The 25,652-nt window shown below is 42.1% G+C and overlaps 1 protein-coding gene across 1 annotated transcript in view; it reads left to right on the forward strand.

Moving 5' to 3' along the window:
* The window catches only part of LOC126272450 (uncharacterized oxidoreductase YjmC-like), a 228,043-nt gene that overhangs the window by 94,490 nt on the left and 107,901 nt on the right, over positions 1 to 25,652 (forward strand). The window contains exon 2 of the mRNA XM_049975327.1: positions 13,536 to 13,769. Within this exon, the coding sequence (XP_049831284.1) occupies positions 13,559 to 13,769 (211 nt within the window). The 5' untranslated portion in view covers positions 13,536 to 13,558. The remainder of the gene's footprint in view (positions 1 to 13,535; positions 13,770 to 25,652) is intronic.

Genomic DNA, 25,652 nt, shown 5'->3' on the forward strand with positions numbered 1-25,652 from the left:
CATTTTATCGGAAATATCGAGTAGTTTATCCTCGCACAAAACGCTAGGACGACCACTTCTCGGCGCATCTGTCACTGAACCCGTACTTCCAAATTTGTTAGTCAAATCTCGCACAGTATCGCGATGTGGGAGTGTTGTATCCGGGAAAACTGAATTAAATGTTTGACGAACTGATACTGTATATTTACCGCCATCTTTGAACACTTGTTCGACAAAAACACACGTTCTTCAATGGTTAGCATTTTAAACTGTGGCAAAAACGAAACAACCAAACAAAGGAACTACACTTAAACGCTCACGTCAACACGTAGCCACACACACCAACGATACTACTGAGGCTGGCTGAGGTAAACGAAGCAGTGGAATGTTGGGAGCGTCTTCTTGAAGGGAAGTAACCCAGGCAGACTAACAATCATACGGCACGCGCGGCCAGCAAATCATACGGCACTGCGGAGAGACTTTTTGAACACCCCGTATATGAGAGTACTTTATTGTTTATACACTGTCCCATTACATTAATGAGACCACGTGTTAAAAGTATGAATACCCACCTTCTGCAGAGCAGACCGATGCGAGACGTGCAGGAAGAGGGTCAATGACGTTCTGGAAGGTATCGACAAGCATTTGGAGCCATATCGACTCTAGTGCCTTGGCCAGCTGTAGGTGGTGTGAAAAACCCTATCGAAGTGGTCCCACAGATTCTCGCTTGGGTTTAAATCCAGGGAATTTGAAGGCCAGCTGTTCCAACCACGCACGTGCACTGCGGACTGTGTGACGCGTTGCATTGTCCTGCTGGTAGATGGCATCGTACCGAGGAAGAAAACGAGCTGCATGTAGAGCTGGACATAGTCCCCAAGGGTAGATGCATACTTGTGTTGATCCATTGTGCCTTCTACACTGATACTCATAAATTAAGGATAATTGCAGAATGTGGTGCCACACAATGTGGCACTACACAACACTGGCGCTAATAGCATAGGCACATAGGGAACACACACGACACAGATCTGTAAGTCCACGGTATTGGTGGTAAGTTGACAAAACCGTTCCCGAAACACACGTGCTACAAAACGCCACTATTTCCTGAGCATGTACCCCGACATCAGTATGGGATATGATCACCATGCACACGTACACAGGCCGCACAACGGGCTGGCATACTCTGGATCAGGAGGTCGAGCAGCTGCTGGGGTATAGCCTCCCATTATTGCACAGTGCGTGTCGGAGCTCCTGAAGTGTAGTAGGCGTTTGAAGTGCAGCAATACGTCGACCGAGAGCATCCCAGACGTGTTCGATGAGGTTTAGGTTTGGAGAACAGGCAGGCCACTCCATTCGCCCGATATCTTCTGTTTTAAGATACTCCTCCACGATTGCAGCTCGCTGGGGCCGTGCGTTATCATCCATCAGGAGGAAGGTGGGACCCAATGCACCCCTGAAAAGGCGGACATTCTGGTGCAAAATGGCGTCCCGATACACCTGACCTGTTGCAGTTCCTCTGTCAAAGACATGCAGGGGTGTACGTGCACCAGTCATAATCTCACCCCACACAATCAAACCCGACCTCCACAGGGGTCCCTTAGAAAGACATTAAGGGGTTGGTACCTGGTTCCTGGTTCACACCAGATGAAAACCCAGCGAGAATCACTGTACAGGCTATACCTGGCCTCCTCCGTGAACATAACCAGGGACCACTGTTCCAATGACCATGTACTGTGTTCTCGACACCAGACTTTACGGGCTCTCCTGTGATCAGAGGTCAGTGGAATGTACCTTGCAGGTTTCCAGGCGAATAAACCGTGTCTGTCGAGTAGTCTGTAGACTGTGTGTCTGGAGACAACTGTTCCACTGGCTGTGATAAGGTCCAGAGCAAGGCTACCTGCAGTACTCCGCGGCCGTCTGCGGGCACTGATGGTGAGATATCGGTCTTCTTGTGGTGTTGTACACTGTGGACGTCCCGTACTGTAGGGCCTGGACACGTTTCCGGTCTGCTGTATTCGTTGCCATAATCTTGAGATCACACTTTGTGACACACGGAGAGTCTGTGCTACGACCTGCTGCGTTTGACCGGCCTCCAGTCGCCCTAGTATTCTACCCCTCATAACGTCACCAATATGTGTTCTTTGAGCCATTTTCAACAAACAGACACCATTAGCACGTCTGAAAACGTCTGCACACTTACTCGCTGCACCGTATTCTGACATGCACCAACACACCTGTGCGTATGTGGACTGCTGCCAGCGTGGGAAGACCGCAGGTCAAATGCACGCACGGCCATACCCCGAGGTGATATAAACCCGCAAACCGCCAACCAGAGCGTTGTTTCACCATGTATCAGCATTATCCTTAATTTATGAGCATCAGTGTAGAATGACGAAATCACCCAGAGAATGCCACGAATACATTCCCCAGACCATAACCTCTCCTCGTCCGCCCTGGATGCTACCGACAATTGTTCCAGAGTGTTCGGTTTCACACCGTATACGCCAACGGACATCTGTTATCTGAAAAGGCTACCTGCCGCCTCTCGGTGGACATCCAGTTCCGGTATTAGCATGCGAATTCCTGTCTTTGCTGACTATGAACAACAATCAGAATGGATGCCAAAACTAGGTGCCTGATGCGGAGACTCATACGCAGCAATGTTCGCCGAACAGTCGTCGAGGAGACACTGTTGGTAGCCCCTTGGTTCATCTGGTCGGTGATTTGTTCAAGAGTCGCCCGTAAAGATCTTTGCAGCCGTCGTTCACGCCTGTCTTCTATGACTCGTGGTGCACGGCAGTTGTCTCGGCCCTGGTTTTGGACAGTGGCATTTTGCCGTGCACGGCACATTTCAACCAAGGCGCCAGGCGAACAGTTTACAAACTTAGCCGTTTCGGAAATGCTTCCACCCTTGCTCCGAAAGCCAGTGATCATGCCCTTTTGGACGACAGATAAATCGCTCCATTTCCGAATTACAGCAACGACTGCACCGTTTTTCCTCGACTGCTGGTGCTGCCACATCCCGTCTTGCACGTTAATGTCGAACATACGTGGTCATCATACTAATGTGACTGGATAGCATATTTACGAGGGTTGGAACTTTAATAGTGGCAACTCTTTGTTTACAACTCGTACAAAATAGATACGTGTTTTAAAGTTTTACCGACCTTCAGAGTAGTCTCCAGCATTGTTTATAACCCGTTGCCAGCGATTTGGAAGTCGTAGGATACTCTTAGCATTGCCAGTAGTGTTGACAGTTCGAACGGCGCGATCTATTGCCTGACGAATTTGTAGCAGTTCTGAATCGATTGCCGTGAATTGTTTCCTTCAGTTTAGAAATCAAGTTGAACTCACGAGGGCTTAAGTCAGGGAAGTACACTTAGCACCCCCATCAAACAAATCACTAACAGCTTGCGCTGTACGTACTTGGGTATTGTCTTGCAAAATGATGGTCAGGTCCTGCAGAAAGTGTCGCCACTTCTGTCTCTATGCTGTTCATTTTTGGAACACAACCTACGACCAGGTTAGAGGCAGAAGTGATGACACTTTCTGCAGGATCTGACCATCATTTTGCAGGACAATGCTCAAGAACGTACAGTGCAAGCTGTTACTGATGTGTTTGACTTATGGGGCTGCTAAGTGCTATACCACCTACTGCACTCCCCTGACTAAAGCCCTCGTGAGTTCAACTCGATTTTTAAACTGAAGGAAACACTTCACGGCATTCGTTAGAGAACTGCTACAAATTCGTCAGGCAATAGACCGCGCCGTTCGAACTGTCAACACAACTGACAACGCTAAGAGTATCCTACGACTCCCACACCGGTGGCAACGGGTTATACACAATGCTGGTGGCTACTTTGACGGTCGGTAAAACTTTAAAACACGTTTCTATTTTGTACGAGCTGTAAATAAACAGTTGCCACTATTAAACTTCCGACCCTCGTAATTTCATAAAATGTAGCGTTCACCCAACTCTACCATGCTTAAAGCTGACTTTCGAGAAAAACATTAATTACCGTCAACTTATGTAATCAGTATTATAGTTTTATGAAATATTAATAACAGTAATAATATTTTAAAAATAATTTTATTTTGTGGGCAGAATACAGTTGGTACCTTTTATGTTTACATCTCATAAAATTTCATTTTACCCTTCAGGGGATTATTACTACAAGTTGGGAACAACTTCGACGGTGTCATGCTGTAATGCTAATATTTGGAAAAAAAAATAACTACTGGTAACTTATCTAATCATTGTTTCACTTCTATGAAATAGTGGTAACAGCAGCAATATTTTTAAAATAATTTTGTTTTCTGACCAAAACACAGTTGAAACCTTTTGCGTTTACCCCTCACACAATTTCATTTTACCGTTCAGGGGTAATTACCCAAGGCTAGGCAAAGTTAGAGTGGCATAATCAGTATTACAGTATTATGAATTAGTGATAACAGAATAAAATTTTGAAAGTAATTATGTTTCCTGATCAAAACACAGTAGAAATCTTTTGTTGTACCTCTCACGAAATAACATTTTGAAAGTAATTTTGTTTCTTGATCAAAACACAGTTGAAACCTTTTGTGTACCTCCCCCAAAATTTCATTTTTCTCTTCGCAGGCTCGGTACAATTGGGGTGACACTCTTCAAACTAATAAACAATGATATTCAGTCGCAGAGTCGCAATACCAGTGGGAGAGGAAAATGACTGCGGGAAATTATCAGCCTGAAAGTTTAGATGATGATGCGACTAAGATAGGTTAACGAAATTTATCCAGGACGAATAATTACATCTGTGTGCGGTAATCACTAAGCTATTTTATTTTTCGAGTCCAGGACATAAAATAATTGCAATAGCTAATAAGTATTGATTCACACAACAAATTTGCAAAATTAAATATGTACAGTAGTATTTATGACACAGATCCAATAATATCTACAAACAAGCATCCGATAAACAAGCAGCAAGTTATTGTGGATAATACTGAATTTTCTGACTCTTCAGTTATAACTAACGAATTATGACTAGCTTTGTCTTTTTAACACTACTGTATACATTTTCGTGCACCATTTGAGAGAGGCTACAAAAAGGGTTTCAGCCACGTAACTTGTGTAAGCAAATGTAACGAAGCACGTAACTCCGGCATAGTTTGTGTGTTTATAATTATGAAGTATCAAGTTCTCAGAATATTGATCTTGATCAATGATGATGCATGCTGTAATGCTTTTCCAGGTAGACAATACAGCATGTTTAATTTCGTCGGACCTACCGTAACAGAGACCCGTGTTGCATGGGATTTTACGTTTTCGAGAGTGGTCGATGTATTGTTTTAGACCTCCTCTTTTACATTTTTCCCACAGATAGAAGTCCAGAAGTGTTAAGTCTAGTGAGCGCCCTGGCCATTTTATGTTTCCCGAACGACCGATCCAGCGATCTCCAAATATTGTGATAAGGCCTGTAATTACCCGCTGCGAATAGCGGCCATCCGTCATGTTGACAGCACATAGTTTGCATTATGTGTAATGGGTTATCTTCCGATAACTGCGGTAGCACATCTCTTAAGAAATATACCTATTTAGCGTCCTATCGGTAGAATAGTGACCAAAAATGAAATTCTTGAAAGGCCTATTGACAAAGCAAGGTCGTCGTTTATTCACAACTCCCAACCAGCGTGGATTTTCAGCTATCAGAAGTGAATATTGCGGAGATATATTTTCCAGTGGTTTTTATGATGCTTCATTTGAAGACAAATTTTTGCATAACAACGCCGTATCACTGTGCAGATTTCTCAGATACCATTTGAAGAACTGTAGCTAATTCTTGAACTCACTCCCATGAAGTTGTTGAGGCAGTGAATATATATTTTTCTTTTTGTGTTTGGTGCTGACCTTGGTTCTCGCATTATGCACTGCAATGGTAGCTGTTGTGGTTTGGAAGTACGGGTGTTACAGTCGTCACCATAAGGTCGTGACTGTCAGCTGCACATCTCCCCGCCTCTTTCACATTAATGTATTTCTCGAGGGAAAAAATTCTAGACTGTTCAATAATATTTTAGAATGTTAACGAATATTTTCGAATATTAACGAACTTTAACGAATATTCTCCAACGTCCTGGAATGCAACTTGGAATGGGTACATATCGAACTGGTTCGTACTACGGCAAAACCTTCCTAACAAATGAATTGCGCAGCGTAGCAGTAAAAGACAAAAGAACAAGTCATCGAAAAAGTGTATTCGCTTATAGAGAGACTCTGCGTAAACAAAGAATGATTATGTGAACGAACAATTGTAGCAACAACAACAAAACAACGTAATTCAACACACAAGTCAGCGAGTTACAGTATCCGTTGATACAATGAGGAATCCAGAAGAAAGCGTAGACTTCCCTATGGAATTCCAAAATTCGTTCAATGCTACCGGCATCCTCTCGCAATGAAACTTGCACAGAACATCACAGAACCGAAGATTTTAATCAGAGAAGAAAAAGGAAAGTCCTTATTCATAGCATGAGTTTCGCTTATTACAACTAACTTACCAGTCAGCTTTAAATGGCTCCATTACCGGTAACATCGGCGTACCAAAAAACTATCAAAAAGTACAATGGCGAACGTCCAAATGTGTACTACTTTTTACCAATGGACAACGAACTTTGCCTTGGTGGGTTGGCTTACGTGGCTCAGCGACACAGATACCCGTAGGTGCAATCACGAGGGAGGGGTGTGTATTGAGAGGCCAGAAAATGTGTAATTCCTGTTGAGGGCAGCAGCCTTTTCAATACTTGCAAGGCAACAGTCTGGATAATTGACTGAAATGACCTTATAACACCAAAGAACATGATCTCGCTATGCAGGTACTGCGAACGGTCGAAAGCAATGAGTAATTACAGCAGTTATTTATCCCGAGTGCATGCAATTCTATGATTAAATGGTGATGGCGTCCTCTTGCGTAAAATATTCCAGACGTAAAATAGTCCACCATTCGAATCTCCGGGCAGAGACTACTCAGAAGCACGTCGTCGTCAGGAAAAACAAAACTGGCGAACAGGTCAGAATGTGGGAAGTTATATCTGTTAATGGGGCAGGTAGATAGAAAATTTAAATAGAGAAATGGATAGGTTGTAGTTAGATATAGTGGGAATTAGTGAAGTTCGTTAGCCGGAGGAACATGACTTCCGATCGGGAGAGCACAGAGTTATAAGTTCAAAATCAAGTACAGGTAATGCATGAGTAGATCTGATAATGAATAAGAAAACAGGAATGCAGGTAAGCCACTCTAAATAGCACAGTGAGCGTTATTATCGTAGCCAAGACAGACATGGAGCGAGCACCCATTCCCGTACTAGAAGTTTGTAAGCGAACTTGCTCCGCGTATGACGAAGAGATTGAGAAAATGTATTCACGTAATTAAGGGGAAGTTTAACCCTGATTTGGAGGGAGGGGGGGAGACTCGATAGTAAGGCAGAGAAGGAAAAAATAAAAGGTGAAGAACGTCGGGCAGGGGGGGGGGGGGGGAGGGCGAGGGAGAAGGAATGAAAGAGGAAGCCACCTGGTCGAATTTTGCACAGCAGAATTTAATCTTATGAACCTTTGTTGGAGTCAGCTATCTTTACTGTCATAAAATTATTTAAAAACCGTTTTGATCGCAGCAGATGTTATTTTCTGACTGATTTCGGCCTTTTAATTACGGGCCATCATCAGAGTTAGCGCTGTAATAACAAAAGTAAAAGTGCTACATTACGTAGGGAAAGAATGATGTCAAAGTATACTCTAAAACGCTGCATCATTACCCTTCTGGACGACGGCGATGGCGCCTGGCCCGCTGTGGAGTCCTCAGGCATTGTAACTGATGCAAACAATTAGTTTAAGAATTACGAAAGAAGGTTGTATAAGTGGAAGAGTCATAGAAGCATCGGAAGGTTTGAGATGGATTACATAATGGCAGGATGAAGATTTCGGAACCAGATTTCAAACTCTACGATATTTCCAGGGGTTGGGGACACAGATCGCAATTTATTGGCTGTGAATGGTAGGAAATTAAGCAGACGAGGCCCGCATACGTTGAAAGAATCAGAGTCTGTGGAGAGTTTCAGAGGGAGCATTAGGCAGCGATTGACTGAAACAGGGGAAGGGTGAATGTGTATCTTCGACAGATGAAATAGTGAAGTCAGCAGAGTGTCAAATAGGTAAAAAGAGAAGGCCTAGTATATATCCTTGGATATCACTGGAGACACTGCATTTATTCGATTAAAGGAGACGATATAAAGGTGCAGCAAATGAAGCAAGCGAAAGGGAATACAAACGTCTAAAAATTAGATTAGCACGAAGAGCAAAATGACTTAGCGGGAAAGGCTAGAGGACAGATGTAAGGATTTAGAGGCACATATCACTAGGCTAAAGATAAATACCGCCTATAGGAAAATTAAAGATGGCTTTGGAGAAAAGAGAAACACATGTATGAGTATCAAGAGGTCAGTTGGAAAACGAGTACTAAACTAAGAAGGGAAAGCTGAAAGGAGTGTATAGAGGAGCTACGCGAGGGAAATGAAAGTGAAGGAAATCTTATAGAATGGGAAGAGGACGTATATGAAGCTGAAATGGTAGACAAATGCTGAGAGAAGAATTTGACAACACTGAAAGTCGTAAGTCGAAACACAGCCCCGAGAGTGGACGACATTCCATCAGCTCTACCTTGGGAGAGCCACCCATGAAAAAAACTCTTTTATCTGGTGTGCAATATATATGAGACAAGCGAAATAACCTCAGTCTTCAAGAAGAATATAATAATTCCAATTGCAAAGAAAGCACGTGCTGAGAGATGTGAATGTTACCGATCTATCAGTTTAATAACTCAGGGTTGCAAAATACTACACGTATTACACTGGCAGATAAAAGTCACAATACCAAGGAGGAGTTGTGCGGAATAAACTAAAGTTGGTAGGCGTGTTTCTACATCTGAAAGGTGATGTCTATTCATATCTCGCGCCAGTCACATAAGAGTAACGCCACTTTGAGGATGCAAGTTAGGTTTGTTTCAAATACACGCTGTAACGGTCGTGAGCTCTAGTTACCTGTGAAAGTGGTGAGTTGTTAGTCAAGAATACCTTTAAGGCGACAAAGACGTCATTATCATCACCTCACTGAGTGTGAACGAAGTCGTGTAATAAGGTGCTAATAGTTGGACGTCCCTTCTGCGATCTGCGCCGGCCGCTGTGGCCGAGCGGTTCTATGCGCTTCAGTCCGGAAATGCGCTGCTGCAGCGGTCGCAGGTTCGAATCCTGCCTCGGGCATTGATGTGTGTGATGTGCTTAGGTCAGTTCTAAGGGGACTGATGACCTCAGATGTTATGTCCCATAGTGCTTAGAGCCATTTGAACCATTTTACGATACTGCAGAAAGACTTCGCAGGAATGTAGCCACTGTACATGATTGCTGGCAGCGGTGGTCACGAGAAGGCACTATCGCTAGAAGACCGGGCACCGAACGCCACGTGGCATTACCGAGAGAGAAGATCATCGTCTTCGGCAATGGCTCTGTCGCATAGTACTGCGTTTGCAGCAACCACAGTGACATGATGACCTGTTACAAACTTGTTACTTCGAGGACTGCTCCGAGCCAGACAGCCTGTAGCACACATTCCACTGGCCCCAAAACAACACCATTTGGCACTTCAGTGGTGTCAAGCTAGAGCTTACTGGAGGTAAGTGTGGAGGTCTGTTTCCTAATGAAAGCTGGTTCTGCCTCGGTGCCAGTGATGGCCGTGTGTTGTTTAGGAGGAAGCCATATGAAAACCTGCAACGAAGCTGTCTCTTGCCCAACGTAAAGTCCCGAGCGACTGGAAAAAAGCGCTGGTGACGCATGTATACAAGAAGGGTAGAAGGACGGATCCTCAAAATTACAGACCAATATCCTTAACATCGGTTTGTTGCAGAATTCTCGAACATTCTCTCAGTTCGAATATAATGAATTTCCTTGAGACAGAGAAGTTGCTGTCCATACATCAGCACGGCTTTAGAAAGCATCGCTCCTGCGAAACGTAACTCGACCTTTCTCCACATGATATCTTGCGAACCATGGATGAAGGTTATCAGACGGATGCCATATTCCTTGACTTCTGGAAAGCGTTTGACTCGGTGTCCCACTGTAGACTCCTAACTAAGGTACGAGCATATGGGATTGGTTCCTAAATATTTGAGTGACTCGAAGACTTCTTAAGTAATAGAATCCAGTACGTTGTCCTCGATGATGAGTGTTCATTGGAGGTGAGGGTATCATCTGGAGTGCCCCAGGGAAGTGTGGTAGGTCCACTGTTGTTTTCTATCTACATAAATGGTCTTTTGGATAGGGTGGATAGCAATGTGCGGCTATTTGCCGATGATGCTGTGGTGTACGGGAAGGTGTCGTCGTTGAGTGACTGCAGGAGGAAACAAGATGACTTGGACAGGATTTGTGATTGGTGTAAAGAATGGCGGCGAACTCTAAATTTGTATAAATGTAAATTAATGCAGATGAATAGGAAAAAGAATAACGTAATGATTGAATACTCCATTAGTAGTATAGCGCTTAACACAGTTACGTCGATTACATATTTGGGCGTAACATTGCAGAGCGATATGAAGTGGGACAAGCAATTAATGGCAGTTGTGGGGAAGGCAGATAGTCGTCTTCGGTTCATTGGTAGAATTTTGGGAAGATATGGTTCATCTATAAAGGAGACCGCCTATAAAACACCAATACGACCTATTCTTGAGTACTGGTCGAGCGTTTGGGATCCCTATCTGGTCTGATTGAGTGAGGACATAGAAGCAATTCATAGGCGGGCTCCTAGATTTGTTACTGGTAGGTTTGATCTTCACGTCAGTGTTGCGAAAATGCCTCAGGAACTCGGGTGGGAGTCTCTGGAGGAAAGGAGGCGTTCTTTTCGTGAATTGTTACTGAGGAAGTTTAGAGAACCAGAATGTGAGTCTGACTGCAGAACAATTTTACTGCCGCCAACTTATATTTCGCGGAAAGACCACAAAGATAAGATAAGAGAGGTTAGGGCTCGTACAGAGGCATATAGGCAGTCATTTTTCCCTCGTTCTGTTTGGGAGTGGAGCAAGGAAAGAAGATGCTAGTTGTGGTACGAGGTACCCTCCGCCACGCACCGTATGGTGGATTGCGGAGTATGTATGTAGATGTAGACGTAGATGTGCTAGACACACTGGACTTACACCTGGAGTTATGGTCTGGGGAGCGATTTCAGATACAACAGGAGCATTCTCGTAGTTATCCCATGCACTCTGACTGCACATTTGTACTGCAGTCTGCTGATTCGACCTGCTGTGCTGCCATTCATGAACAGCATTCCAGGGGCTGTTTCCAACAGAATAACGCACACCCACATACCGCTGTTGTAACGCAACGTGCTCTAGAGACCGACGACGCGTTGCTCGGGCCTGCTGGATCACTAGATCTGTCTCCAATCGAGCACATATGAGACAGCATTAATCGTCCCTGTATTTAATCACCCAGGTGCAACAGACGTGAAACGCCATCCCAAAAACTGACATCCGGCACCTGTACAACACAATACAAGCACGTTTGCATGCCAACATTTTGGTGGCTACGTCGGTTACTGAAGGACGAGCATTTTTTGCAGTGGCTTATCTCGTATTTATATGAACCTGTAATCTTGCAATGTTAATCATTTAAATGTGTTACCTAAACAAATGTATTCCCAAAATTCTTTTCTCTACATTACTTATTGTTTAGTGTTACGATTTTTTTCCGTCAGTGTAGTACAATACACTTTATACACACTGTGTTATTTGGGGTGTGTGCTAAAGTGTACTTAAGGTGTTCAACGGCTTTTCCGTTGTTTGCTGCCTTTGGCAATTCTTTATCGTTGTTCGTAGCTATAATATTTTTTGGCACAGATATTTGGCTGTGTTTTACCCCAATTCCCAATATATTTCGCGATTACGCTGTTGTAATGAGAAGCAAACCCAAAAAACTTCACTCTCCAAGCTGTTACTCCTGATTAGAACATTGTAGGTGCACACCACTTGCGGTTATGGTGGGAAAAGACCAAGATCACACACTGCCTGCTGTAGTAGGCTGCAGCGTTACCACCCTGTTGTTGTTGTTGTGGTCTTCAGTCCAGAGACTGGTTTGATGCATGCTACTCTATACTGTGCAAGCTTCTTCATCTCCCAGTACCTACTGCATCTCCCCAATCCTATTCAATACTTCCTCATTAGTTACGTGATCTACCCATCTAATCTTCAGCATTCTTCTGTAGCACCACATTTCGAAGGCTTCTATTCTCTTCTTGTCCAAACTATTTATCGTCCATGTTTCACTTCCATACATGGCTACACTCCATACAAACGCTTTCAGAAATGACTTCCTGACACTTCAGTCTATACTCGATGTTAACAAATTTCTCTTCTTCAAAAACCCTTTCCTTGCCATTGCCAGTCTACATTTTATATCCTCTCTACTTCGACCATCATCAGTTATTTTGCTCCCCAAATAGCAAAACTCATTTACTACTTTAAGTGTCTCATTTCCTAATCTAATTCCCTCAGCATCACCCGACTTAATTCGACTACATTCCATTATCCTCGTTTTACTTTTGTTGATATTCATTTTATATCCTCCTTTCAAGACACTGTCCATTCCGTTCAAATGTTCTTCCAAGCCAGCCGGGGTGGCCGAGCGGTTCTAGGCACTACAGTCTGGAACCGTGCGACCGCTACAGTCGCAGGTTCGAATCCTGCCTCAGGCATGGATGTGTGTCATTTCCTTAGGTTAGTTAAAGTAGTTCCAAGTTCTAGGGGACTGATGACAGCAGAAGTTACGTCCCATAGTGCTCAGAGCCATTCGAACCATTTTCCTCTTCCAGGTCCTTTGCTGTCTCTGACAGAATTACAATGTCATCGGCGAACCTCAAAGTTTTTATTTCTCTGCATGGATCTTAATAACTACTCCGAGTTTTTCTTTTGTTTCCTTTACTGCTTGCTCAATATACAGATTGAATAACATCGGGGAGAGGCTACAACCCTGTCTCACTCCTTTCCCAACCACTGCTTCCCTTCCATGCCCCTCGACTCTTATAACTGTCATCTGGTTTCTGTACAAATTGTAAATAGCCTTTCGCTACCTGTATTTTACCCCTGCCACCTTCAGAATTTGAAAGAGAGTATTCCAGTCAACATTGTCAAAAGCTTTCTCTAAGTCTACAAATACTAGTAACGTAGGTTAGCCTTTTCTTAATCTATCTTCTAAGTTGTCGTAGGGTCAAGGTCACCACTCTAGGGAGGAAAAAATCAGTCTCATTACTTTATTATCGGACCTCCTATGATCAACGGATCCACCAAGATGTGGCAGTATGTAGGAATCATTCAAATGGTTAAAACTGAAAAATAAATCGCACTTTTTTTAGCCTAGCATACATTAATGCTAATACAGAATCTCAAGCAGCCGCACATTGGTGCACAGCTATTCAATAACCGACTCCCTCGTCGTGGTGCGGTGCGCAGCTGATAACGCAGAGGTCGGTGATTTTATGCCTGCAGGGTTGGCAGGCCCGCAGGCAGCGATGGCTGTGGTCACGCGACGCTGGCTGTCATCAGTCGCCTCCGCGATGTCGTCGGGGAAAGGTGTCGTGGTGCCGGTGGCGGAAGCTCACCGCTTCATGGCGGACTGTATGAAAGCCGTGGGGGCCAGCGCAGACAACGCCAACGCCATGGCGGACCTGCTGGTCGCCGCCGACCAGAAGGGACACTTCAGCCACGGCATGAACAGGCTCGGTCAGTACCTCCGCACTATGCCTTACTACACTCTCTGCATCCTAATTAGCTCTGTGACTGCCTTATACTTTATAGGCACTCTGGGTTGCACTTACATGCTCAGTGATACGAAGGTTAATTCCACTGTTTCTCCATTCTTTTCTTCCACATTTCTCTCATCATTTTTGAACGTTTCTCTCTTCTGTCCAAGTGGCTCCAGTCTTCTTCTTGAGTTCTTCCTGGAAACCTTTGGTGCGTTGTACTTTCTTTCAGAGTGGCAGTTATTGTTCAACATCTTGTGGAGTAATTTGGAATTAGTTCCATGTCCCTTCCAACCTCTTTACACCATGTGTTATCCATTTTTAATTTACCGAAGTAATTGTATTGTTGGGATTCATTCTTTGGATGTGGCTGTAGAAAGCTATTCTTCTTTTCCTGAGCAGGTTTCTAATTTTTCCCATTTGTGTACGAAGTTCTTTATTACGACGTCTTCTGTATTGGGTTTGGTCTTTAAGTGGCTCCAAAATTTTCCACAGTATTTTTCTGTCTGTTATTTCCAGTGCTTCCATCGTCGCTTTTTTGTCCACAGATAAGCTTTCTGGTGCATAAAGTGCGTCTGGGCAAATTACTGTAGAGGCAGTTTGTAACTTGAGCACTGAAGGATAATGATTTCCTGTTATATGACCCGTTTTCATCTTATTAAAATAGCATCTTTCTCCGAAATTTCTTAGTCACTTACTTGTCCTAGGTACTTGAACTTGTTAGTTCTCTCATTTTTCTGTATTTAGTTTCCTTTGTGCTTGAGGTTGCCTTAATGTTTGTCATAAATTTGGTTTTCTCAAGGGAGATTTGTAAGGCTGCTTTTCTGCTTGTTCTTCGAGTTTTTCTTTATGTCTAACTATTTCCATTCCGCATGAAGAAATAGCTAGGTCATTCACAAATACGGGATGTTCAGAAGGTCTCTCCGCAGTGCCGTATGATTGGTAGCCGTGCGTGCCGTACGCCGCAGTGAAATGAAGTGATCGTATGGCATTGTTGGCCGGTTCGCCCCATTAGGGGCAGTTCCGCCGTATTGCAAGCCTTTTTAGGTGACACTACATCGGCGACTTGCGAGTCAGTGATGATGAAAATGATGATGAAGGACACGCAACACCCAGTTCCCTGTCGGGAATCGAACCCGGACCCCCTGCGTAGTAGGTAGTAACGCTAGCGCTACACACAGTGAATATATCGACTTGAAACTCAGTGAAATACAAGTTATTCATTTATTGAATATTCATTTTTGCTTACAAATTTGCACATTAAATGTTGAAAGCGTCCCCCCTGTTGTTGAATACACAATTCAATTCGTCTAATCATGTTTCTAAACACAAGCTATGACATTCCTTCTGTAACAGAAGCAGTGAAAGTGGATATTGCAGTTTTCAGTTCATCGATGGGTTTTGGACGGTTTTTATAGACAGTTGCTTTTGCTGTACCTTAGAGGATAAAATCAGGTTCTGTTAGATCAGGCGATCTGAAAGCCAAAGTCCCTATGAAATTATGCGATCACCAAAAACATCAGCAAGCAGTGGCATTGAAACGCGATTGCACAACCTTATTGAAAATAACCGTTCAGTATTTCACGTAACACAAGTTCTCTTATGAATGAGTACAGAATATCACTGCAGTATCGTTGTACGTTTATTGTTTCGTTGAAAAACCCAGGCAGACGAACAATCATACGCCACACGCAGCTAACAATCATACGGCACTGCGGAGAGACTTTTTAAACACCCCGCACTAAACAGCCTATTTGTGGGTTGTTCCTTTTGTAACCTAATCCGACTCTGTCATTGGGTTTCTCCTAATGACATTCTTTATTCTCTTACGATTTTTTTAATACAACACATTCAAAGAGCAGCGCGGGAGTGAACATGCCGCTGGCTCACACCAGCTTTGATCTAAAAACTTAAAAATTTCACTTCTAAATTTCGTTTTCAGAATTGGCGTTTGTTAGTGTTTGCTTAATTCGAACTGTGTTTTTACAATATAAGTCCAGTTTGTTGAGTATTTCCTCAAGTCAACAAAAGTGATTAAGAAATTTGTGTGTGTGGTGTCCGAAAGAACAAACAATATTTGGTATCAAGCATGCAACACAAAGTCAAAGCTTTCTCAGTTTAGTGATGAGCAATTACGAGTAAGAGTCGATTAGTCTGCCTTTCCGATTATTAAATAAATCGATAAATCATTTCGATTACTTGCATCCTAATACAATTAATTACTGTGTTAAAAGTATTTTTAGGCCCATGAAGCATTTCTGTAAGATTATTTGCTGTGATAAAAAGATGTGATTTGCTAAAAATATGCCGATTCTATCAAACTTACGTTTCTCTGTTTGTAACTAGCAATAATTGTCCAGTTTTAAAAAATGAGGGTTGTCGTTTTTGATGAAATATATACCTTACTAACATCTATTAGTAAAGCTAATTAATATTGATGTCGCGAATATGCCTGCAAGCACCAATTTGTTTCAGGAAACTAACTAGGGATCATTAATTTAAGTAATCTTTCTCCGCTGAGCTGTTGCTGTGTCCCCTGTCTTTCATAAGAAACAGGGGGTCGGCTATTCCAGATATTTACGAGCCACACTATACAGAAGAGGGATACACTGCCTCATTGTCTTTCGAAAATTGCAGAAATAACGGTTTCCGGTTGATTGCAAGAAGCTGCAAATAGAGTCGAATTTCTGGACTAAATCCTGGCCATTTGCTGTTACTGAGGGGGGCAAGGGGGGGTGGTAGACCTCTGCTCCTGCTGCGTCTCAGAGAGACGTTCATGTTCATTCATACTCGTCACGTTATATATTTTTTAACTTACACATACTACACAAGATTTAGCCTCGCAACATAAGAGCATAGCGGGGTAACGTTCATCAAAACGGTAACTTCGCTAATCGTTAATCCGTTACTAAAAGAGGTAACTTCCTTAAACGTTACTTTACAGGAGATTTATGGGACGTTAACGTTAATCGTTTACGTAAACTTCGTTGTGGGTATTGTGAAATGAGCGAACGAATCAGACATACAAATGAGATAAATCAGATATTACATTTCGAGCAACAACCGCAACAAACTCTAAAATTATTTTATTTTACCTATTCGATGCAATCACGTTATAACTGCGATATCTATAAAGCTAAAATGATGTATATCTGTACATTAGTTTTTAGAGGCCACGTAAAAGAAAGACTACATCATCTTATATAAGAATTAAAAATACTATCTCGGTTGGCAAAATGAATTTTTTTTTCTGAAAGAACGAATCGTAGTCGTCAAATATTCGTATGCCGTTTAGTTGGAGTTTCTTAATAAGATGCTTTAATCGATTGTGCTCATCAACGAAGCGTGTGCCCATTGTTCTTCTCAAAATTGAACATTTGATGGCGTTTGAGTTTTTATCAGCTTCACAAACGACTTCGATTTGACCACATGTGAAGGAGAGATACACCGCTGTCAATTTCTGCAATGCCTAAGCCCTAAAGGCTCAAGATTGGTTCCCTGCCGTATTCTTTTAACTGGTTTACTGCTACAGGCTCCACTGTCGATATCTGGACGCTCAAGATTGAATTTTCTTTTTGCCTTTCCTCTATAGGCAGCTGAATCCATTTCGTCTTCGAACTTTAGATACCACGATCTATGGTTTCCACAGTCGATGAACTAACAAACGCGAACTCAGTAAACAAACTACAATGAACATCTGAACACCTTTGTTGTTCTCCCTCGCTCGCGATTGTTTACATCATTCGCTCGCACCCCGACCGACGTTGCCACACTACTACATGACCCAAACGTGTTAGAACATGACTTTCGTGAGCAGAGCGGTGTCATTTTTGTCATAAATAATAGGTATTTAATTAACGATTAACGAACCCAAAGAAACTTAACCGAAGTTATGGAGACCGCGAAAGTTTTTTAAAGTTAAAACTTAATCCGTTACTCGAAACGTAAAGTTCGTTGACAGGCGATTTACGGATTAACGATGTTGTGCCCAGCTATGCTTAAGAGTGACTACTGTCCACTGATGTTGACAGCTATTGCGAATAGAACACAGTCGACACGAAATGTTCCGACTTACACCGACGTTACAGTATGATTACTGGGGGCAGTCGGACTTCTTTCCGTAATACCTATAGACAGCACGTTTACGGCTAATCGAAAGAATGATCGAGTACTTAAAATTAACTGACATAAAAGAAATAAATGGTTCAAATGGATCTGAGCACTATGGGACTTAACATCTATGGTCATCAGTCCCCTATAACTTAGAACTACTTAAACCTAACTAACCTAAGGACATCACACAACACCCAGTCATCGCGAGGCAGAGAAAATCCCTGACCCCGCCGGGAATCGAACCCGGGCGCGGGAAGCGAGAACGCTACCGCTAAAAGAAATGTTATCATATATCCATAAAAGTTTCAAAAATAATATTGATACATTAACTCGAATTAATCGCCCTCCCTAGGTCAGTTCGCTTGCTTAAGCCCATATGACGAGCTGTGTTAATTCTCATCTCTGCGAGGACTTATAAGATATTGAATTGTCATACAGTCCAACACACTAACCAGGACGAATGTTAGGAAGAAACATACGTTATTCATTACAGAACATCAAATAAGAGTACTGAGTACTTGACAAAATTCAAGCTGGTGTTTCTGCTCAGAGTATTACGACAGAATTTGGCACTGCCAAGTCAAGTTTCATTTGATACCTGTGTCATTTATAAGTGGACTTTTATGACATCAAGGAAAATCGCAATAAAAACGAAACCAGTCAAGTAGACCAAAACTTTGCCACTGGTACAGACAAAACGATCCTTCAAGAGGACCCGAACAGCAGGATCCAGTGCAAATATAATTATCGGTGAAATATTTATAACAAAACTGTTTTTGGACATTGCAAGCATTTAATCATTTCATAAAGGCCTCTCTTAGAAGGTGTAAATTTATCGTTTGCCCACATCTACAACGCAGATGAAAGTGACTTGTTTCTGAAGTCCGTTCTCGACAATACAGAGTCCAAACAAACGTAGACTGTATGTTGCATTCCTAATTACAGGCCGGCCAGAGTGGCCGAGCGGTTCTAGGCGCTTCAGTCTGGAACCACGCGACCGCTACGGTCGCAGATTCGAATCCTGCCTCGGGCATGGATGTGCGTGATGTCCGTAGGTAGTTAGGTTTTAGTAGTTCTAATTTCTAGGGGACTGATGACCTCCGATGTTAGTCCTATGGTGCGCAGAGCCATTTGAACCTAATTGTAGCTTCAGATAAGTGCTTTACAGAGCGTTTCTACAGTTCGGTCTGAGACTCGCCGCAATAAGCCCAAGTCAACGAGATTCCACTGTAGTCTCTGTTACAGGTTAATTCTTACAAAGAAAGTAAAAACAACATTCAGCCCTTGTTTCTCACTTAAAATTTGGCGAAAGAAGATCATTGACAGCCAGCATCACTGTTGTCAGCTTTTAACTACGAAGCGCAAACTGCTGCAAGCGAAACAATCTATCACTATAAACAGGGTGTTCGGAAATCCCCGTTACAAACTTCTAGGACTTGTAGAGAAGGGTGAGTATACAGTATAACACTGCGAATAGGAACCAATGTCCGGAAACGTACGGTTTCCGTTGTAGGACGGTTTCAATTCAATGTGTCCACGCCTGCTGAGGGAAAAGCGAAAAGTTGCTTGTCCTGGTATGCAATAGGGTAGGTAGACGGTCACCTACTGCCACGTAACATCTGCCTTTTTTAATTTACGTGACTCCTGTACAGACAGAGGAAGATCTGCTGGCACGAGTTCTGGTTGCTGCACTAAAAATTGAAGAGACACCAGGTGGGATTGAGAGAATGTACCAGAACATGCTTCGTAGGTACAGTATCTGTAACAACGTTGGTGATCGTCAAATAGGGCCGCTATTGTAATGCATCAGTACCGTTCTGTACGTACAGTATGCTGGTTCACTTTTGTTTCGGAGCAATGTAAACACGTAATGTTTAAGTGTTAATACAAACAAATGTACTTAAGTGATACATGGGTGTTTCGTTATGTTTCCTTTCGTATTGTTACCTAATAATTGTACTGTGTCACGCCTAATGCAATCCCTGATACAGAAGTGGATGAATAACATGTGAATTGAAACTGTGGTAGAACGGAAAAGGTACGTTTCCGGAAAGGGGTTCCATTTCGAAACATTACGTACTCGCTCCCATCTACAAGTCTTAGAAATTTATAACGGGAATTTCCGAACACACCGTATAAAAGGCAATGTCCCGACCGACTCTCTCACTGTCTCCTCATCGCCCAGCCCAAACCGCTAAGGATAGGAACCTGAAATTTGGAGAGGGTGTTGATCTTATACTGTAGGCGTCGTTTAAGTAGAAATTTTTCGAAATTCCACAGGGGGGAGGGTGAAATAGGGGATGAAAGGTTTTTTTGAAGGCAATTTTGAAGCTAGATCTACGAAAATTGGTATTTGGTTTCTCGGTCAGAAATAAAGTTTCAGTATTTTTGGAAATTTAACCCTGGTGGGGGTGAAATAGCGAGTATAACTTTTTTTTAAATAAATCATTATTAAAGAACTGCTAAAGAATTTTTAAAGCTGCATCTATGGAATCTGATATTTGACTGCTCGGCTACAAAATGTTTCAGTGTTTCAGGAAATTTAACCCCTAAGTGGTTCAAATAGGGGATGGAATGTTTTAAGAAAATATTTCATTATGAAAACATTTTTAAAGCTAAACCCATGAAAATTTAAGTTTAGCTTCATTGTTTTTGGAAATTCAACCCCTAAGGGGTAGAAATAGGGGATGAAATGTCTTATGAAAATATTTAATTATCAAAGCACTTTTAAAGCTAAACCTATGAAGATTTAAATTTAGCAACTCAGTTACGAATAAAAAAAAGTGTTTCACTGTTTTTTCTAAATTCGTCCCATAAGGGTATGAAATAGGGGATAAAAGTTTATATGGAAATATTTCATTATGCAATCTTTTTTTAAGCTAAATCTATGAAAATTTGTATTTGAGTTCTCTGTTACAAATCAATAAAACCACACTTCACTGCTTTTGGAAATTCAATCCCTACATGGGTAAAATGGGGCCAGAAAGATTCACTGAGTCATCTTCGTCCCGCCCAAACCGCTAAGGATATTAACTTGAAACTTGGAGAGAGTGTGGATCTTATACTTTATGCTATTGTTTAAGAAGGGATTGTTCGAAGTTGAACTCCTAAGGGAGTGAAATAAGGGATGAAACGCTTTCAAAAAAATATTTTGCCATTAAGGCAATTTTGAAGCTGGATCCAAAATTGGTATTCGGTTTCTTAGTCAGAAACAAAAAATTACGTGTTTCAGGTTTGTTGAAAATTCAGCCACTAAGGGGTAAAACAGTGGGTGAAAGCATTTGAAAGTAATCTATATTAAAGAAACTACTAAAGCATTATTAAAGCTACATCTAAAAAATATGTATTCGACTTCTCGGTTAGTAATTAAAAATATATGTTTCAGTGTTTTTTGGAATTCAACCCCCTAAGGGTGTGAAATAGGGAATGAAAAGATTTACGAAGTTTTTTCATCATGAAAGCACTTTAAAAGCTAAATCTATGGAAATTTCTCTATTATACATAAAAAATATGTGTTTCACTGCTTCTGGAAATTCAGTCCATTAGGGGGTGAAATAGGGAATGAAAATTTTAAGAAAATAGTTATTCTTATTAGAAACATTTAAATCTATGAAAACTGCTATTTCATTCCTCTGTTAGATATAAAGAAATATATGTTAGAGGATGAAAGCGTCTATGGAAATATAACCAGAAGAACGCAAAAAGCATGATGAACAAAAACTTTGTACTCCAGCTATTAGAATCTCGTTTTGGTCTAAAGTACATTCGGAATATACCGTGCTTCTATCATGCGAGCTTCAGGCATATTATAGGTGATCGAAATATCACTTATTTGGTGCTGCGGAAGCATCTTGCTGCGTCTATTGATCGGGTATGTAGGAAAATAAATCCTAGAGCTCACAGTAATTTTGAGTTGAACTTTGTTCCATTTAGTGTTGCTAATCATCTGAGTACCTTAATTCCTGTTGGTACAGCAATAATTATTGTTGCTGATGTGAAATATGCTCATGTATCAATTTATCATGTCTAAAAACACGGTAGTATGGAGTAGAGACAGAAATAAAGCTGACAGTTTTAAACTGAACGATGATTTTTTATGGGATCCTACACGCTGAGACTGTAAAAACAAATAGAAAACATTAGGTGCCTCGTGGGAAATACGTGAGCTGTTAGGAAATAATGTGCACGATCTGAAAAATAAAATGGAACCCTTATGGATGTATTTTTACTGCGAGTACAGCTCTCGCTCCTATTTTTTAAAAGCGGGTCGTCCACCATGGCCGTTTCTTCTTCGACTTCTGTTTCTGATGATCAGCTTATTTTAGTAGAATAAATGCTGCACATGCGGCGACTACTAACTCCTCTTCTTCGCCCATAACAAAGTGAAACTCTACTTTATAACAATAACAAAATGTGCAACCTCGTCCATTTATCAGAGCCAACTGCGACTCCACATGCACGAACGCATTGGTTTGGTGAGGGTGACAGACAGACTGCCAATGCTTTGGCTGCCAATGTTCGGCTCAATACATTGACTGTTGTTCGATTGCCTTCGTTGGGGTTTTGTGTACGCACCTTTAGACCGCACTGGAAGCTTCTACGCCACCTAACCACTGTCAGATTGATGGTGGGTTGTTGCCGAACACTTCCACCAACCTAAGATCTCAACCTCCAAGCAAATCTTTTACATGTCAGGTATCGTAATGTGACGTGTCAGCTACTTTCTTGCGCAACTCACCAGAAATAAAATTATGCGATTCGACCGGTTTGTCCCCTGCAGAATTTTCATCTTTGTCCTCTACAATAGCAGTACCTAGGGACAAACGCATATTTGTCGCACTGCCAGTCAGTTTTAGTAGGCGAATTCTATTTTCACCTCAGAGGGCGTGCAATTATTATAAAATTCAACAAGACCATGAATTCTATAAAAGAAATTTTTGAGATAATCTTGATTGAGTTTGGCAATCATTATTTATGTTGCCTCGGCATTTTTTACATCAGAGAAAAGTCTAAAAAGTAAATTTATTGATGTAACAAATCCTTTTTGAAATGGATTTCTTTTCCCTACTCTCGTATCCCATCAAAATTCCAAAACCCTCTTCAGGGAATTTTCTTGACTTCTGAGGTTTAAACCATAATCTCTTCTAACAGCTGCTTTCTGACCTTGGGTTTACCTGGAGTTCAACATATTGGAGACGTCGTTTATCAGTTCGATGAAGCTTTCTGCACTGCCTCACAGTTCGGTCAGTGGGACGTGAAAATACCTGTGTAGCCATTCTAATGTTTCGGTGCACAATCCACTTCATTCATGCGAGTTTCTGATCTATTAAAGGTGATAGAGAGACCACTTATTTGTTGCTGCGGAAGCTCTTCGATGCGCAATCCACTCCACTCATGCGAGCTTCCGACATGTGATAGTTGACCTAAAGATCATGTATTTGGTGCTGCGGAAGCTGTTCTATTAGTCTTTGTAAATACGGTACCGTCAGGCAAGGTGATTTCGTTGTCAACAAAGTGATTTCAGAATAATTTTAGCACTTGCGGTACGTCGTAAAAAACTATATTTTCGTCGTATTGTACGAAGGTATCGAAAAATACGTCTTAGTTGTGAGTACACCATGTTGTTTGCACACTCCTGAATTTGTCGCTCCCGTATCGCTTATAACCGCTACATGTCGAATTCCTACTCCTTCAACTTCTGTAATGATTGTCTGTCTGCTGGTCACTGTCTCATAAAAGTCGTAATATATTTGCTTCTTCCACTTGGAAAATAAACTTCTTATCATGACCACTTGAACATTCTTTTGTGGCTCGTGTATGACATCGTTAGATGAATCGCAGCTCACACAACCATCGATGTTCATTTCATGAAAGCTTAGGACAGCCACGGCCTCAAATAGAGTAAACGTTGCTGACCTAGCTTTAATTAAATCTAGCACTTCCTTTAAATTGCCTGATTGACAGTTAAACTATTTGATCCATTTTTGGAGTTTTGGAAAGTTCTTTCTTATTAAATAAGCGAATGCTTTAGAAGTCAAAGCTTTTAATGTAAGGGCATTTGAAGTGTCCTCCGAACTCCAGGTTACACTTGTTTTTTCTTCATCAGACATCGAAAATGTTGGGTGATACAGTGAGATAGTATAGTCTTAATCTCCTTATTTATTCTTCCCGTATTCTTACTAGCAGAAACAGCTGTTTTGACAGGTATATCCTGTTTCTTAACTGACTGCCTAGTTGCAGTTTTTTGCTCCAGTGAAGAGTTTTTTGTCTTTACAACAGCCAATTCTTTCTTCGAATCCTTAATTTCTTGGTCTTTTATTATAGCGAAAGGATTAGAAGGATTTCCTTGGGTGACTTCGAATGTTTTCAGAGCCCTCCTCCGCACTTCTCTGGCGTTACTACGACTCTCTCTTTCTGTTTCGTCGTCTGCTGTGTGGACAGAACCTTCAGCACCAGGTTTATTTCCATGAAAGTCAGGTATTTTCTGAGATGGAGCTGCGTCTGACTTATGCAACTTTCTTATAGGTAAACGTAACAAGTTGTTTTCCATGTCTCGTTTGAAATCCTGTGGACGAAAACATTCCAAAAATATCCTTGAATTTTTAATATCGATCATGTCTTCACGTTTACGAGGACACGACCGTTCACGTTGGAGTTCGAAGTCTTTCGGAAACCGATAGTCAAAAACTGTCTTGGTTCCACGTCCAGAATACTACACTCAGCAACAGCACACGACGAGTTTTTGCTTATTACTCTCGCGTGATACTTGTGAAGAACTCAAAAGATTACAAAAGATATCACTTCGTACAGGAATACGCCACAGGTCACGAACTACAACCAAAGAAGAGAGAACTCAGCACTACCAACGACGACGTGAGTCCCGTGGAGCCGGCCGCTGTGGTCGAGCGGTTCTAGGCGCTTCAGTGCGGAACCACGCGGCTGCTACGGTTGCAGGTTAGAATCGTGCTTCAGGCATGGAAGTGTGGGATGTCCTTAGGTTAGTTAGGTTTACGAAGTACTAAGTGTAGGGTTCGGATAACCTCAGATGTTAGTGCCATCTTAGCTGTCCAGTGACGCCGCGTCTCGCCGGACCAGGCGACCAGTAACCAGAAATACACCCCCTGAATTATCACACACCATTCACGATACTCTACTCCACGGGCGGGTAACCGATCCGCGTTTGTTTTCGATCCGGCCCATGGAAGAAATTCGAAATTACTTCCAATTGTTGGTGGAATGCGACTGCTTATCTTGTTGCCATATTCTGTTTTTTTGTTCTGTCTTGTGTTAACATTAATAAATAATTCGTATCCGTTATGGACATTTTAGAACAGTGCAACTGTTGAAGTTAGCTGCAGCGATTTGCCACTATCAGTAAATTCTCCTGGGCTGTTGGTTGCATTGTCAGCATACATTACTGGCCATTAAAATTGCTACACCACGAAGATGACGTCCTACAGACGCGAAATTTAACCGACAGGAAGAAGATGCTGTGATATGCAAATCATAGCTTTTCAGAGCATTCACACAAGGTTGGCGCCGGTGACGACACCTACAACGTGCTGACACGAGGAAAGTTTCCACTCGATTTCTCATACACAAATAGCAGTTGACCGGCGTTGCCTGGTGAAACGTTGTTGTGATGCCTCGTAAGGAGGAGAAATGCGTACCATCACGTTTTCGACTTTGATAAAGGTCGGATTGTAGCCTATCGCGATTGCGGTTTATGATATCGCGACATTGCTGCTCA

The sequence above is a fragment of the Schistocerca gregaria genome, chromosome 5 (genome assembly GCF_023897955.1).
Source record: "Schistocerca gregaria isolate iqSchGreg1 chromosome 5, iqSchGreg1.2, whole genome shotgun sequence".
NCBI classification, from domain to species: Eukaryota; Metazoa; Arthropoda; class Insecta; order Orthoptera; family Acrididae; genus Schistocerca; species Schistocerca gregaria.